The sequence below is a fragment of the Lampetra planeri genome, chromosome 32, assembly GCF_965212315.1.
Source record: "Lampetra planeri chromosome 32, kcLamPlan1.2.h2, whole genome shotgun sequence".
In the NCBI taxonomy this organism is placed as follows: domain Eukaryota; kingdom Metazoa; phylum Chordata; class Hyperoartia; order Petromyzontiformes; family Petromyzontidae; genus Lampetra; species Lampetra planeri.
In genome coordinates, this window is record NC_136138.1 from 6,737,326 (window position 1) to 6,754,528 (window position 17,203).

A 17,203-nucleotide genomic window follows, 5' to 3' on the forward strand; every position below is an offset into this window, starting at 1 on the left:
ATTCCCTTCCCCCACCCCCCCTTTTCGTTTGCCCCACGAACTCAAGTTCACGCTTCTGCACTTTGTTATCACTGCCTATGCCTGTATCGGCTGTGAAATGAATTTTTTTCTTTAATATTCTGTTGTCTAGTTTGTGTCTCTCTGCCCCGGAGCCCCCTAACCATTCCTCCATCCTCTCTAAAAACAACAAGGCAAGAAAGAACCCTTCCTTTTTCGCCAATTATTTTCGATGTGCTGTGGATGTACTCTATATGCACTGCATTTACACCTACCGTCACACTGCTGTCTACTTTTACCTCTATGCCCTGTCACCTCCAAAATAACCTTGACTCCCATCTGTTCCAAATTCACTTTGAAAGCAAAAGCCTTCCCTTTCACCAAGTTACTTTCAAGATGCGCCGTGTCCATCTTTCAGCTTGCTTGTACTGCAGCTTGAGACACGGTGGTATTTTAGTTAAGGCCCTTTATACATCCACAGTGTGTTGTTTTTGCTTCTTGCCCACAAAATGGCATCAGAGGCCCAAGCATTAATTAAATTGCCCAAGCATGAATGTCGTTTGCTGATATCGGCACATAGGCGCGCTGTAGGGTGCCGCGGTGATGAGATGTTAACTACCTCACCTGGTATGCATGAGGTCATGGATTCAATCCCGGTATACTTGGAGTTGCATGTTTTCCCTGTGGTGGCATAGATTTTTCTCCGGGTCCTCCAGTTTTCTCCCTCCGCATTTAGAATCAGCATGCATTCAAAGTATTTGGCTGCTATAAATGTCCACGCAATACGCCGCTTCGTTGCTATCATTTGTGATGGCCAGGTCGATTATGAAAAAGAGCGAAATGGCTCAGTGGGCCTTACCTGGTAAAACATAATACAGTTTTATAGTTTGTACAGCTGTGCTTCAGACAAAGCGAATTTGCGGTGCCTGTGTTTTTGCGTAGCTAATCGGAAAATATTTTCCAGTCATTTTTCGGTTGAGCCCTTTCTCTGTGTTCCCGACGGATCCGCGCTTCTGCCGGGCGAACGCTTTTTTTTCCTCCCCCCCCTTCCCCCCCACGAGGGTAATAGCGCTGACGCGGAGAAAATATAATTTAGCATTCGCCCGCTGTACATTCGCCGGTGTAGCGGCGGAGCAGTTGAGCGAGGAAGCGTGATAAGCGGAAAGGAGATAATTCGTGGCAAAGTAATTGCAGAGCCGCCTGCTTTTGATGGTCCCTCGGCTAGCGGAGTTAACCCATTCCTCATCCGGCAGAGTGGGTTTTTTTTTTGTTATGAAATAAATTACCGTTTTATCTGTCATGAAAGCAAAAAAAGTATTGTCGGTTGTAATGTAATTTGTTTCCTGTTTTATTCCTGAAAGGGGATGATTTATTATTAGGCGTGTGTAAAAGATGCACTCCTTTCAACCGGCAAGAGATTTTATGAATTGCCACGATTCTGGATTGCGATTCAATCCAACGATTTATTATTTTAGTCAAATTTTTACCACATCAATTATATTGTTTCTAATTTGTTTGCTTTATTTGTACAATTTGGTCGCTGCACAGAAAAGGGTGGGCATTATTATTATTGTGTCGAAGGAAGAAGTCCGTCATAGGAAGAGGGAAAAATAAACGTCTCGAGCTTAGACTCAGGCGAGCAGTTCAGAGCATGGGAAGGGAGTTCCGGATCATGATGGCAGCGCAGGAACATACGTAAGCGATGTCCCTACTGAGTGAAGGTTGGCTGGCGGCTCGGACAGGAAGCCTTGCTTTTTGGAGCAGGGAGAGTGTTGGAGGGGCATCGAGATTAATTTCTCACGTTCATAAAATGATGGGTGTTTCAAGATCGTTCGGGATTCGTGATTGATTTTAATTGATGAAATGATGCGTCAATTCGTGCTTGTTTATTGGTAGCGGTTTCTTTCCTCCTCTCACAATGATTGTTTTTCCGACATTCGCATCATGCTAAATGTGTAGCCCTGCAAATTACTTTTTTACAACTCTACTGGCGGAAGGAGTCTCTCCACTTGGGGGGATTTCTAGAGTGCTCATCTCAAGGCGATTTGGCCTTCTCTTCCGTGCAACGCAGACCTCTAGGAAGTGGTAATAGTATCCACATTCTATCCCACCACATTCCACCTGCCACCTGCCAATCGACTAACTGGTGTACCTGGTTACAATGTTGGGTGGATAGAAGCACCTGGATTTAAGAAACCTACCCGATGTTTCAACTCCCACCTGGGGAAATAGAACCGGCGAACTTTGGATTATGAGCACAGTGAATAAGTAACATGTTTTTTATTGTTAATGTTTATTACATGCACTCGTGGCACATTGTCTCTTTCATTCATGATGAATGTGGGAAGGCAGGGTTTCATCGCTTGACAGGCCGTCTCCGGTTAGCATTTAGAAGAGCGGTGGTGAAAACCAACGCCGACATCACAACATATATCCTCACCATAGCATCCTGTGAAAAAGATGAGCCAAGTCAGCGTGGCGTATAACAAGCCTGTCGTGAAGTCATATGTCCTAAACCCATTGGATTGAAAACGTCCATCAATCACCTTTTGAAAGCGTTTGGGGGTTAAAGATTACACGGGGTTTTAAGTCGGCTCGTGTTTTTTTTTACGTGGCTCAGCTAAGGTTATATCAGGGTGCCAATGTGGTGCCGTAGAGCGTTAAACCAGCGCTCCAGAGATCCTGGATTAAAATCCTGGTTTCAGCCGCCTTTGAATATAAACTGGTTTCTCAAGTGGAGCGAGTTGATGGGTTGCGCTCGGTTACCAATAATTGCACAATTTTAGTTTCTATTTAAAACATAATTCTGTACACTGCAGCTCTGAGGATTCTAAATTGAGAATTGAAGTGCACTTCTATTGGGCATAAGAGGCGTCTTGAAGGGACTTGAGAAGTAGTTCAGTTCTGTTCTCGGACAGCAGTTCAATACTGTGCACGTTGCTAGAATTCTGGATGAAGTAGAAGTTTCTTCGTCGTGACACTTGGAGAGGACATTGGTGGTGTAAAAAAAAAAAGTCGAGTAGAAATTTACTGAAAAAATATTTCTTTGTACGCAGTGTTTTTTTTTGTTCACCGGTGTACTGGATTTACCGTTGTGCTGTGCGATTCTGCCTTCCCATAGTCTTGCGAGCGCACATGTTTTGGGATGGCGTTTCATGTGCTGCTGAAATGTTAATGCTCATGTCAGGCCACGAGGGAACTGATAGCGTTGCCATCATTACAGGTGGCAGCTGCACTCTCAAGGGCTTTGACACCCTGTGTGGTCATTACAAGATTTATATACGGTTATATAGAAACGTCTGACGTAAACGTTGTCCAGGAACATAATTGCTCTTAACAAATGAATACAGTTTGCTCTCTTGTGGTTTTTAAATCTGCCGAGTTAATTCTTTGGTTGGAGCAGTGGTGAAGTGGTTAGCACACTGCGTTGCTATCCTGGTTGAAGAAGTATGGCAGTGGATTGATATAATTATTCGTTCATTCTTATACTTTGATACAAATATGAGCTAAGTTTGCATAAATATCATGTTAAGCTTTGAAGGTAAATGGCAGTAATATTTTAGAAAAACGTTTCACAGTAAACGGAGAGACAAAAAAAATCATATGTGCCCTTAAAATCGAGATGTGCCAAAATATGAAGACCATCAGCCCATTTTCAACTAGGGGTGGACAGACGGAAACCCATATAAAAAAAAAATCGCCAAATTGTTGACCACACTTATTATGCCACCCTCATTTGCATTTTAATTCCGTCGTCGCTAATGGAAGGGGAACGCTTAGGGGCACACGCGGGAATTGACGTGTCCCTCCCCGTAGGTGTGGGAGGGGAGGTGGCCCGTCCTTTCGCACGACCTTCTCCCCGATTGGCTCAAGGACAACGACTACTTGCTGCACGGCCACCGCCCGCCGATGCCGTCGTTCCGCGCGTGCTTCAGGAGCATCTTCCGCATCCACACGGAGACCGGCAACATCTGGACGCACCTCATCGGTCAGCTGACGGTGGCGCGATACCCTGCCCTGCCCCCGATTTACCTCTGCCTAAAGGGGGACTTGTGACGCTACGATTGAAATTGTTTAAACTATGTTTACTGTGCGCTATGTTTATTTTAGCTGACCGAGATAAGTTATTGGCTTTCTAAATGTGTAGCTAGAGAGGATACTGCCATGTAAGCTGGACCCAAAGAAGGACCAACGTGAAAGTAAGAAAAGGTTGCGCGTAGAAGACGACCTGATGCAGGCAGTGATGAGAAGGACACATGTCAGACTAACAACCGGAAAATGTAAAGTGTTATTCGTGAAAATGGGAAGAACTGGAATGAGAGGAAGACCTATCGGAGAATGGCTTGACCGACGACGTAACAGATTGGTGCCAGAAAGATGTGGCCACTACTTGAGCACATTGGCGCAAGACAGAAGAAAGTGGAGACAAATGACGAAAATGTGCAGTGAACACCTCTACAGGCTTATCTGCCCATGGATCGTGATGATGATATTTTTTTGGATGCAATGATTGATTCGCTCACTTGTTGTGTATTCTCTTATGTAGGTGGTTCACAACCTATTTTGGCCCCTCGGGAGCCGATGTCAGCTCTCCAATAATTATCGCGGACTGCCGTGCAGTCAGAAAAGGAAAAATATATGGTGTTTTGTGAAAATAATTGGTAACTGCAACAGTTTCGCAGGCCACTTCCCGCAGACAGAGATCCCCCCCACAGTGGTCCATGGACCACAGGTTGTGAAACGCTTCTACCGTGTTGTATTTTAACCTTGCATTTGCTCTGAAATTATTTCCTTACTGAGTAATTACCTCAAATACTCGTATCCTCTGGCGCCTCGATGTACTGGCTGGGAAACGTATTATAAATATTAGATGCTGATGATGATGAATGTGTGGTTAGCGTACTGCACTATGTCCCGGCCACCTGAATTTAATTCGTGTCCATGGTTAACATAAGTGGCCAATGAATTAATGTGACCCCTTGGCTTCAAGTGGCTTCTACATTCACTGCAGTTCATCAACTTTCCGGGATGCAGGGGAGATGGTGGTGGGGTGGGTATATCGTTACAACCCTCTATACATGTACACGAGGAGGAGGAGGAGCAGTGGCACAACAAACCCAGTGACCAGAGTTGTATTCCCGGTTCTCGCTGATGTCAGTGGCAAGTGATGTCTGTGCCATTCCTGGGCTTCCCTCTCCCTTCACCAACTGGCAGTGACCAACTTGATGAAGTATGGTGGTGTGCAAAACATGAAACTCGTGAAAATTATCTTGAGACTCGGTGAGGCTTTCCAAAATAAATAACTACATTTATTGTGTAGGTTTTAGTTACTCTACATTTTAAAGATTCCTGTAACTATAGGTTTTTTTAGATTCATACCACTATGCACCACAAGGGAAAATATATAATTGATTTGTGATTTTTGAATCAAGAGTCAAAATCATGACAACGATGTGAATTACGGAGGGAAGCAATAATTGTGTACAGCCCTTTGTCAATCTACCCTAGGCCATGCCATCATTGGCATCATTGTTTTGAGAGGCGTAACTGGGAGAAAAACCCCGCATCGCAACTCGACCGATTTGGAACTTCCACGAATAAATACGGCCCAGCAAACTCTTGCTTCCAAAGTGTTGAACTACGGTAAAAACAGATAGAGTCTTACATACGCAGTACAATTTATGTATTGTTGAACGTAAATAGAGCTTCATCAGTGAATGGTCTACGTCCGTGATATTTTTCGACTGGTGTGGCGACGCATGCCAGCAAGACGGCTACTTGGAGGCGATGTTTGTAGCGTGCACGTCGGCCCCTTAGGGCCCCATAGTGAGACCCCTCTAACTGAAAAACCTTGTGGGGAAAACCCAAGAAACTAAGAGGAACTGAGGCACAGAAACATTACATTTTCACGCAGGCAGAGGAGAGTCTACTGTTACGTAAAACGGGCGGGATGTTTGCGAAATGAGTTTGCGTAACAGCAGTAGGAGGCGAATAAAAACCAAACTATTTTTATTCTGCCAGCTAAATTCCAATAAGCTACATACCTCATTTTCAGAAGCGACCTCGCCAAAAGTGATAGCCCAACTTAGTGGTTTATCGTGTAAAAATAAATTTTGCAGCCAAATATTCACAACACCTGTTACCTGGCGAAAAATCCACACGATGCAGGCATCAGGGTCAGGATCGAACCCACGACCTGTATACCAAGCAAGCTCGTTAACATCTCGCCACCGTGGCACCCCTTAGTAAATTAAATGAACACCCCCTATCATACGTTAAATAATAATGGCCTGGGATAGTTGTTATTGGTTCCCACTTATTTCTCATAGAAGGACTGTGAGTAAAGACAACACTTTTCCAGCTGACCCATACATGAGACCTGACCCATCGACAGCTGCCGGTAAGATACTGCAATGAACGGGACTGATTGTATTATTTTCAGGTAAACAGCAAAAAACGTGAAAATCCATTGCACGACTGCAAGACACTCAAAATCGTGAAAACCGTGAGTGTCAAGGGGAATCCTTGAGACTTGACACGTATGTTGTAGGCGGACACCTGCAATACAAGCTGCCTGCGTGATGCAGTACAGCAAGTAGGTTGTTTATGCACTTGTCCGCTAAATATGTAGCCACGCAACAGCCTACACTGTCTGTTTTATTAACAGTCACGGGTCGGCAACCAGAATAACAGGATGAGCAATTTTTTCGCGAATTCGGTCAACAAATCTACAATTCAAGAGCCGCGATGCATGTGAATAACGTCATGAAACAGACCGTAAAGAATCGCGTGTGGCTCCAGTGCCGCTTGTTGCCGAACCCTGTGCATTGTGGCCACTCGTTTATGCTGGTTGCTGATATTGCCAAGACATTCCAAATGCTGACAAATTACCCAGAAAGTTACTCAATGGGGATTACACAAAGCAAAGTCGCCCTCCTCCTGGGAACTTGGCAGAACCCTGCTGAAAACAAGCCTTGAGACTTGGTGAGGCTTTCTTGGTTCAACAAGCGAAGTAATAATCCAATCATTATCCAGGCCCAATTGGCCTGGCTTCCGAGATGGGCACATTTTGGCTAATTTAACCATGGGCATCTATTGTTAACTGTACTGTAATTTTAAGATAATTCGGGTTGTATAGCAGAATCAATATACATGTTCAGGATTTGTTTGCATACGCAGACACTTTGTTAAGTCTTTGCTTAACAAAACATTGCTTTATACAAGACAGAAAAATGGCTTTTCTCTTACAGCCAGAAGCAATAAGATAACTACGAAGCAAACTCCGTATGTGCAAATATGTAAACGATGGCATTGTGGCACTGTCAGCTGATAGTTTAATGTGCATGACCTCTGAGGCAGTTGAAGGTTTTAGGGTGAGTAGGGTAGCTGGTCGACACACATGCCACTGGGCCAGAGTGGACAACGGCTTGATAACTCCCAGCTGCTAAATCTCTGTGCACAATTACCAATGCCCACCCCTCCGCTTTAGGCAGAACAGCGTGTGACTGTGTCACAGTTGAGATAAACACTTTTGAAAACTGGCATCGGCTGAAGTTTTATGGCGTGTTAACGAAAACGATCATGCTGCCGGAGGGTAATCGTTAGCACGCTGAACTTACAACCCAGAGGTCACGGGTTCGATTTAGTCTTACTGCGCAGCAATTGAGAATTTGGACAAGTTTCTTAAATTCCCGTGCCCCCCCCCCCCTTTCCTCTGTCCACCCAGCAGTATGAATGGGGTACACAGACGATCGACAACTTGCGTGCGGTGGTGCAATGCGTGGAAGAGTAGGCCAAATAACCTCTAATGTAGGCCCCTTCTGCCAGCAGTGGCATGAGCAAGAAGTCACTGCAGTTTTGCACCTTTACCACCTTTGTAAAGGCCAACTGGGCCTAACTTTCCGCAATTACTAAAGTTGTACCTCCCACCGCAAGCGTAACGAATCGCAATTGCGTGGGCAAACAAGTGATACATATTTGTGTTCCTGATGATTGAGCATACGTGTTGGGGGTGGCTCGAGAGAGGACGGGAGTGATATTGCTGATGGGCTCGGGCGTCCAATTCGCTCGTGTTTGTCGCAAAAGGTGGCTCAAGTTGTGTTGTTATAAAAGTTGGTGCGATCATTGTTGTTTGATAATTTAGTAACTCTCCGGCAATCCATTACATTTACTGCTGGGATGTGGTGCTTGGGTGCAAATAATCCTCTCGGAGGTGACGCTGTAAATGCTTAAAATGAAAAATGGCCAAATAACCGAAACTGGTCCTACATTCCATTGCAAACGGCATTGGAATGGAGCACACTAGGTACCAGATGCTTAATCTAGTTGTATCCCTGAACCAACGAGTATTATGCTCCTTAATATTTGTGCTGCACTTTCCCATGCAATAAATATTGAGGCGCCCTGTGGCAATCTATGCAAGGGGGGATACCAGTGGTAGTATATCCCTGTGTGGCACAAGGTGGGAGGGGGGACAATGTTGCTACACACCATTTTCCAATTAAGTAATTTGCGAGTAACTTGTGAAATTTGTTAAATTTGGAGCATGACGCCGGCACGCTTGGCCTAGTCTTTGCGGAATCGCGTCGGAGATCTCACAATGCTCACCATGATGCAGACGGCGTGTATTTTATGGTTAATTATTCCGGCCATGTTAACCAGGGCAGACGCTGGGCTCGAACTGAGAACTTGTACAGCCGGCTGCAATGACGTCACCGCTGGGCCACGTAGCAGGCTGCCCCGCTAGTCATGAAATCTGTAAATCACAACAATAAAATATCGGCAGTTCTTCAGGAGTTGCTGATAATTTTCTGTGCACGTCCCCCTCCCCCTCGCTATTGTTTGTCATTATCACAGGCTTCCTGCTGTTCCTCATCCTGGGCACCATCTACTTGCTGAGGCCCAACATCGCGTTCATCGCACCGCTCCAGGAGAAGGTGGTCTTTGGCACGTTCTTCCTGGGCGCCATCCTGTGCCTCTGCTTCTCCTGGCTCTTCCACACGGTCTACTGCCACTCGGAAAGCGTCTCCAAGATCTTCTCCAAGTCAGTAGCCTCCGCTCAGCCCTTCTAGCATTGACCCTATTTCACCCTTTCCCATTCCGATGGCGTACGTGTACGAAGGCGTACGTACACATTGGGTTTTTCTTCAGATTCCGTTCTGTACGTGTACGTCATCGGAACTGAATCGGAAGAAAAACTAACAAAGAATAACTTTATCAGTACGCCTTCAGGTTGGAAGATGTGTGTACCGAAGCTCCAGCTATCATGGCCGTGTTGCTGCAGTTCTCTGCGTTGTCTTTAAAAACAACGGCGCCATGCTTCTCTCAATAAAATTTACGCGAACTGCTTGCGCGTTCCGAGATTCAGATGTGAACCCACCCTGAAACTTGCAGACATCTCGGGACGGGAAAGGGGGGTGGGGTGCTTAATTCATCATCATCATCATCTCCCAACACCATCACCACTCTGCAGTCAACAAAATCTGTGCTACTTAGTGGATAGCCAACAGTGGTTGCTTGTTCTGTGGATTTAGACTACCGCCCTTGGCCCGCCGTAGCCGGGCAGTGGTGGCGGTGCACGCGACTGCCTGTCGTCCAGCACTGCGGACGGAGGCAGCGCGGCTTGGTGGATCACCGCACGTAATGTTGTGAAACTCTTTTCGTGGGCGTGGAGGAGGTGCCACACCCTGGCTCCCCAGGAGAAGGCATTACAGCAAGTGGACTAATCGACATCTCTTTCCGTCTGTATGGGGATAGATCGTTATCACAACCCCCCCGCGTGCGTCGATTTTCTGCAGGTGCTTCGATTTCCTCCCACTTGTATAATGAATACAACTCATCATAAATTGGCTGAAACATCTTGGAAATAAAAACCCAATGTAGCAGCAGGACACTCCTAAATAGTAGTCATCCGACTCTGTGTGGCCTTCCTCTATAAATAAGTAAATTATAATTTTACGACCCTGCAGAGTGACCTTGTTAAAGGGGTGGTGGGGAGTGGTAGCGGAAATAAAATCTTAGAGTTGGCACTACACAGTCACTGTTATACAAGCGTTGAGCATTTGTTTAAAGCTACGTGTTTTGTCTGGAGCATTATGCCTTGGCTCTCACCTTTACCCCCCCCTCCGTGTGTATATGTGTACCTTTCATTGTATTGCAGAGGAAGAGGGGGATGGTAAATCGTCATTGTGTGGTCATGATTTGATTCAGCTGACCTTCCCTCTAGCACGTTTCAGGGTCACGGTCCAATTCAAGAGATGGTCTCGTTTCTACCGCGTTGTTTGCGCTGTCTTTCCCCCGTCCACCGTGCTCTTTGCCTCATTTGTATAGTCTGCCTCGTTGATAGTTTTTTCATTTGCCTGGTCTGTTTCTAATTTGTAGTGTGTATCATTCATATAGGCTCAGTTGTCCTAACTATCGTGACTTTCCGTGTCATCTGTACGGGCCCGACTTCTGTCTCATCCCTGCTCGGTGTCTTATTCCTTCCCCCGTCTCCGTTGTGCTAAATCGGTTCGAAGATTCCACCACGTCCATTCCTGTCGGTATACTAACTTTGCGCGAAAACCAAAATAGTACGTTTCCTTACACGCACTCGCAATTCGATGCGTGCGCCGTCGTGAGCGCAGCCAGAGTCGATTTTAACCGATGAAAGCAGTGGATCATTAACTTGCCTGGCTGGTCCCGGCTTGTGGGAGGGCAGGTATGTGAAATAATCTTTCGCTCGACTCTGGCAGGTTAAAACATTACGGAGCGCAGGTCACAGCCCATGCCATTAGCTGTGTGCCGTGCCATTAGCTGTGTGCCGTGTGCTTGTTCATATTGGCTCAGACGGACCCATGGTCACGTGACGTAGCACCTCCCGCTCATTGTATTTCTGGCTTCACAAAGGCCGATCTGCCCTCGACTGTTTTTTTTTCTTCTTGGTTCTTTCGGTAAAGTCACGTAGAAGGAAAATAATAAAATAATAAAAATAAAACATAATAAAATAATTCTCACGACGTTTCGGCCACAACGCTGCTTGCGTTGTGGCCGAGAAGGCAGAGTCTGAATTCAGACTCTGCCTTCTCGACAGACCTGTTCTCCACCTGAAGACGGCTGCTTGCGTTGTGGCCGAAACGTTGTGAGAATTATTTTATTATGTTTTATTTTTATTATTTTATTATTTTCCTTCTACGTGACTTTACCGAAAGAACCAAGAAGATGAATCCCTGCAGTCACGAAAGCTTTAAATCGAAATGTTTTTTTTTTTTATCGACTGCCTACGGTGTTGGGTGGTTGAGAAGTTTTGGTTCCAAGGTGAAGAAGGCTTTCTCCGCCCCCATGGTGCATTTCTTCATCACTTGCTTGCTGGTGGCGGTATTTTTTTGCCTGCCGCGTGAGGTAATTGAACAACTGCTGTCTTTTTATGGGAGTGTTAAAACACAATGCGTTCAGTTAATATTCATCTTCGCATACCCCAGCTGATGAACAAAGCTCGTGTTCTCCAATACAATTCTTAGCTGTCATTTTCTCTCCATAATGTTTACGCTCATGTTTTTATATATATGACAAAGACAAAGATCTCCCATGTAGCCTCAACATACTGTTTGGGGCAAGTGCTGTTGGCGAGCACCTATAAAGGCCGGCACGGCTGCCTTTGTCCTCCTCATAGCGCACCAGGTACTCATTTGAGGCTGAGTCGACCTAGTGGAGCGGGAATTAAACTGGTCGCCGGGTTCATAGCGCAATGCGCTAACCACTACACTACCGCTCTCTGCAATATACACACACACACATGTATAGCAAAAAGCCTTGCAACATTTACATGGCAGAGGTATGATAACAAAAAAGTGGGGGGGGGGGGGGGAATGTAACCGGGTTAAAATATTAATTGACCCTTTCACTGGAGGTCACGTGGTTCAAGGGAACGCACGTCGTCGCCCGACAGATGTTGATTTTTTATTTGGTAATGCTCCCACAGTGATGTCCCCCTGATGAATGAATGGTGTCAGAGGACAGAGGACGCTTGATGGAAATTGACCTCACCGTTCGCTCTTGCTGGTGCTCTCTGATGGAACCAAACACGTCTTTGGTTTGCCCCCGCCAAAATATTTTCGCGCAAAACGCAAAGTCTCACTGCGGCGTGTACAGTCCAATTTGGCAATGAGTATGCTGGCGAACGAGGTACGTGATTTGATGGTCTGGCCGTTTTTTTTACACCTGGATTATTGTTTTAATTACCCATACGTTTACACTTGGGTACAGTTAAAGGTGCAGCCCTGCAATTGCATGCTTGCTCCATTGCTGACAGAAGGGCCTCCCCCTTTCATGGGTATTTTTCATCTCACTCTTCCGCACTAGCCAGACTCTTGGAAGAGGTGAGGGTTACCCACACTTCATCCCACCACACACGACCAGAGGTTGCAAACGGGTTTTGATTCCTTACCCGTACCCATACCCGGCCACACCAGGGTCGCAAACGGGTACCCGTACCCGGCCGGGTACGGGTAGCCGGGTATCGGGTAGGGTACGGGTATCGGGTACCCAGTTGCGACCTCTGCACATGACCTGCCCATCGACTAACCGTCGTGTGCCCGTTCGTACTGCCGTGTGGACAGACGCCGGGGAGGTCTTAAGAAATGTGCCCATTTATTTGAGCTGTCGCGATGGGTACATCGAACCAGCGATCTCTGGGTGGGAAGTCCAGTGTGCTAACCATTTAAACAATGGCAGCACGCATCCCCGAACCTTATTTTCTGCACAGTGCTCTTCTATTACATGGCTACATATCTTATGTAAAGATAGCGCTTCCAATTTTGCCCACCATGAGGATACCTGTTGGAAGCCTTAGACACGCTCCTCAAGAATGTAAACACTTTCAACATTAGGATTGTGTTGTTCACAAAACACACTAACCTCCGAGCGTCGCTCATTCCATTAGCAATATAGCCACTGGACATGTGCGCTGGTATGTTCCAGGTCATTCGAGTGAATGTCGGACAACACATCTTACGCTGTCATGGTGGTTTGTGTGTGATGAAATAATAAATAAGCAAAGGGTAATGTATAATACGTGACACTGAATTCAAGTAGCATTGTGGTCCGTCAGCCTATTATGGGCCTTCTAAAAAATAAAAGTAGATTATAAAACACGATGACGATAATGATGATGATGATGGTCATATGAACAAATGCGACCTTGGAACAAAGACAGCCTTTATAAAAGACAAAGCCAGCGTATGAAAAGTTAAGGGACTGTTGGAAAGTGGTGTACAAATGTAAATGTATTTATTTTTAAACAAGCATGCCTTATGACAGACAGTCTAATTTTTTGACACATATTTCACATGGTTTAATGGGTGAGCATTCACACAAACGCTTCAGAATATCAAAATCTCCACGCCAAGTCACGTCAGAAACCAGACCAGCTCTGTTCAAATGTCATGTCGGAAGATGTCGTGAATCAAGTTTCTGCATCATAAATCGATCCATGGTGGCATTGTATGCACGCCTACTGTTGGGGCAGCGGTCCTCCTCCAGGGAAGATGTGAAGCGTAACGTTCTAAGTTTGAGATGATGTTTCATGGAGCTCGTGGCTTGAAACCGCTGTGGAAATTCAAGCTGATGCGTAGTTTGGCAACGACGTGAACAACCATTTTGAGTCGATATTACAAAAGTTTTGAAATATGACGCGCACAGTTTTCACATTTTTTGGAGTATTAACAGTTTACAATTTGACGTTCTATCATTTGATGAGTGTCCTCTGGGAAAACTCCATAACCCATACATTGTCACTGTACAGAACATTGCGGTCTTTTGTTGATATAAGGCAGATTAACTCGACGTTTTTTATTCAGTTTATCGTGCGGCCATCTCTCCAGAGATGATACAATACAATCTATCAAAAGTGGACTGCATTAGTTATTCTATAAGCACATGCATGGGTTGTTGTGTTTTTCCTGGACACACTTCAATTTCGGCTTTACATTCACAGTTTTGACGTGTCACCTGCTGTCAATGCAACAACGTTCATGGCCGACTAGTAACGTTGAATTGACATTCGAACACATTTCAATGTAAGCGTCGGCAGTTTCAAATCGGACGCACGAACGCTCGCAGCGATTTGATATTATTATCAATATCATTATTAACAGCGTCGTATGCTTTTGCTTGACCGTTGCACTCACCACAGCAGCTGAGCGCGAATTCGCCCGCCGTTCGTGAAGCTTAGCAGTGCTCACACACTCCCCCCTCCGCTCTCTCTGCTCTCTCCCCGTGGCGCAGGCTCGACTACTCGGGCATCGCGCTGCTCATCATGGGCAGCTTCGTGCCGTGGCTCTACTACTCGTTCTACTGCTCGCCCCAGCCGCGCATCATCTACATGGTGACGACGAGCGTGCTGGGCGTCGCGGCCATCGTCGTGTCACAGTGGGATCGCTTCGCCACGCCGGAGTACCGGGCCGTGCGTGCCGGTACGTGGCTCGGCTTGCCTCCGCGCCGATCCTACAAACTCCCAAACCCCTGAACCGCTGAACTGCCAAACTCCTGAACTCCTGAACCCCTGGACTGCCAAATTCCAAAAAAGTGCTGAACCACTGAACTGAACCACATCTCGTCCCTCCGTTAGTTTGTTGATGCTCCTCAACTGCTGTTGAGAGCTTTTGTGCTTTGTTAGCTTTGTCCATCTGTGACGGCCGGTGAGGGGGCAGGATAACTGTCGCAAAGATGATCCAAAAGGAACAAACTTAAGTGGAAATTTGTGTTCCTACCGGGAACTCGCTCTGGAAATTTGGCCAAAGACATCAAAGGGTTAGCATAGTTGGCTCCCTACGGTGTGAAAAAAGTTCTACATACATGCATACAAAGGGTTGCCCGAAACTTAGAAAGGGTGGAAAAGAAAACAGCGTTAAAAAGGACCATGTTCGGCGTTGGTGAAGTATGGTCATATAACCGCCATGGCCGACTTGGCTTAGGCAGAGGCCTTCATCCAGCAGTGTATTGACAATGGGCTGAACATTTGTTTTCTATTATTTCTCCAATGCACGACACGACCCCGATAGCACAAAATTGGTCTATAATTAGGATAAAATGTTCAGTGTTAGCCGAGCCCATCCGTTGGTTTTTGGCATCAAGCACGGGTGCCACGTGGCAGGCGATATTGTCTTGCGGTGCAGTCCCATTTGCCGCCCTCGTCACACTTACGCCAGCCACGCCACCAATAGCGGCATTGGAAAGTGGTCTAGCGCCACCTAGCCGCAATCCCTGTGTGACACCACCACCGGGGTGGGGGGGGACTGCCAACCTGACCGCGTGAAATGAAACGAATTGTGCATAATAGAGGGGGGGGTTTTGTTAAGATTGAGTAAAATTAATGGGTAATTAAACCTGGCACCACACGACACAGCCAATTAGTAAGGTTTGTCACGTAAACAGAACATGTAAATTCGTTATTTGTTCAGCACACAGCTGTGTTGGAGGGTAAACCCACAACATTTTACAATTCGAGTACGATGTTTTGGCTGTGTCGGGTCGCTGTGGGTTTAACGACATGTATTTACGCGATCTAACCCACGAAAAAACCTCTTGTGGATAATATCGGTCGCGAAAGCCCTACAGCGTGTTAAACTGAAACGAATGGTTTCACGATGCAGCATTGGCAATGGTACAAGGACGCGTAGCAAATAAACTCCCCAACAAGTTCGTCAATAACACCGTGGCCTTAAAAGGGGACAAATGTATAACGGGCAGCGTTTCGGGCAATGGCCCTTATTTTGTGCTCTTGCATGCCATGAAAAAATGCCAATTCCTCCCAAGGTCACCCATTCTATACATTTCCTCTTAAGGCAGCGTTGTTGATGAATGTGAATATTTAGCTAGTTCAGTGTCGTAATTGGCACAAATTGCTGAACTCCAGTCCTCGCGATTCCCCACAGTTTGTCATTTTGCGATTACCAGACTTTTATGTCCATCTGCAAATTAACTCGCCGCACACGGACTCAATGCACCTGATGGCTGGCAATCGTGGAGAGCTGCCCTGTGGGCAGTCACGAACGACGACTGGAGTTGAGTAGCAAGTGTGGGCAGTCGGGCTTGAACGTGGCATTGTTTGGCCACACACTGTCCTCTTGTTGTGTTTGATGCATCCTATACACTTTACGTAAGACTAAGATGTCATTCATTACGATGTAATCCCCACGCGTGTTTATACATTAATGCGGTGACATGATTAGAGCGTTTAACATAGTGCCTGGCCGCCACCCATGTGAAGTATTTTTTTCTGATCGTTTTTTCTCATCAAAAGTAGCTTCAAGTACCTGGCCAATTCGCTTACGCCTATAGCATAGGTGTGTACCTACAAGATAAGAGCTGCTGTTTGTCTTATTGGTTGCGTAATTCATTTAACAGCCCAGCCTGCGAATTCATTTTATACATCCTGCAAAACAGACTTTATTTTAACTGATAAGTTGAGCTAAGCAGCTCTATTGAAAGGTTGACTGCAGCCCAACACCTTCAGAAGTGACAGCAGGTGCAGGCTGGGAATGTGAAAACTAACTAGAGCAAAAAAAAATACATTATTTACACGAATAATGCCAAAACAGGTGCACGCTTTAGAAACAATCCACGTGGGCGTGGCAAGCAGCACAACCAAAGCCTTTGGCACACAAGATTGCGTGCGTGTGGGTGTCAAATTTGCGGTACTTTGTGAGCCCTGTAAAAAGTCTATACTTCAGATATTTCACGTTGAAAGCGTGCACATACCATGAAATGAAATGCACATCATTATCAAGATGAGCTGCGATTCAAAGATATCCTGAAACGTATGTATGCGTGTTGAACTTATTTCGCACTGTATGTAGCCAACCATGCTTAGTCGGAGGTGCGGGAAACGCGTTTCTCTAGTGCACCCTATTGTTCTGCCGTGCTCTACTGCAGCGGGTTGTGCAACATTCCAATTTCACTTCCTCGATGTATATCGATAACTCAACAGAGAGCAGCATCAGTTCTGAATAATCACTGCAAACAGTGCAGCGAAACTTCGAGCTAAAACGTTGATGCTGAATTTCAAGACACATGGGATATTTACTGAAGCTACTCTGCTAAGCAAACAATGGTCACAACAGTCTGCCACTCGCACACTCTGCTGGAGTACCGGGTAGGTGGTCGACGTTTTAAAGGGACAACCCCTGACCTGGCTGCATCAGATGCCCCTTGTCCACTGGTACATTTG

At 46.0% G+C, this 17,203-nt stretch overlaps 1 protein-coding gene across 3 annotated transcripts in view; it reads left to right on the top strand.

The window, feature by feature from the left end:
* Nucleotides 1-17,203, top strand: part of LOC144729379 (adiponectin receptor protein 1-like) — a 40,053-nt gene that overhangs the window by 17,035 nt on the left and 5,815 nt on the right. For all 3 annotated transcript variants that reach the window (XM_078609609.1, XM_078609607.1, XM_078609610.1), the window contains exons 4-6: nucleotides 3,814-3,985; nucleotides 8,854-9,040; nucleotides 14,260-14,447. In XM_078609609.1, coding sequence (XP_078465735.1) covers nucleotides 3,814-3,985; nucleotides 8,854-9,040; nucleotides 14,260-14,447 — 547 coding nt within the window. The remainder of the gene's footprint in view (nucleotides 1-3,813; nucleotides 3,986-8,853; nucleotides 9,041-14,259; nucleotides 14,448-17,203) is intronic.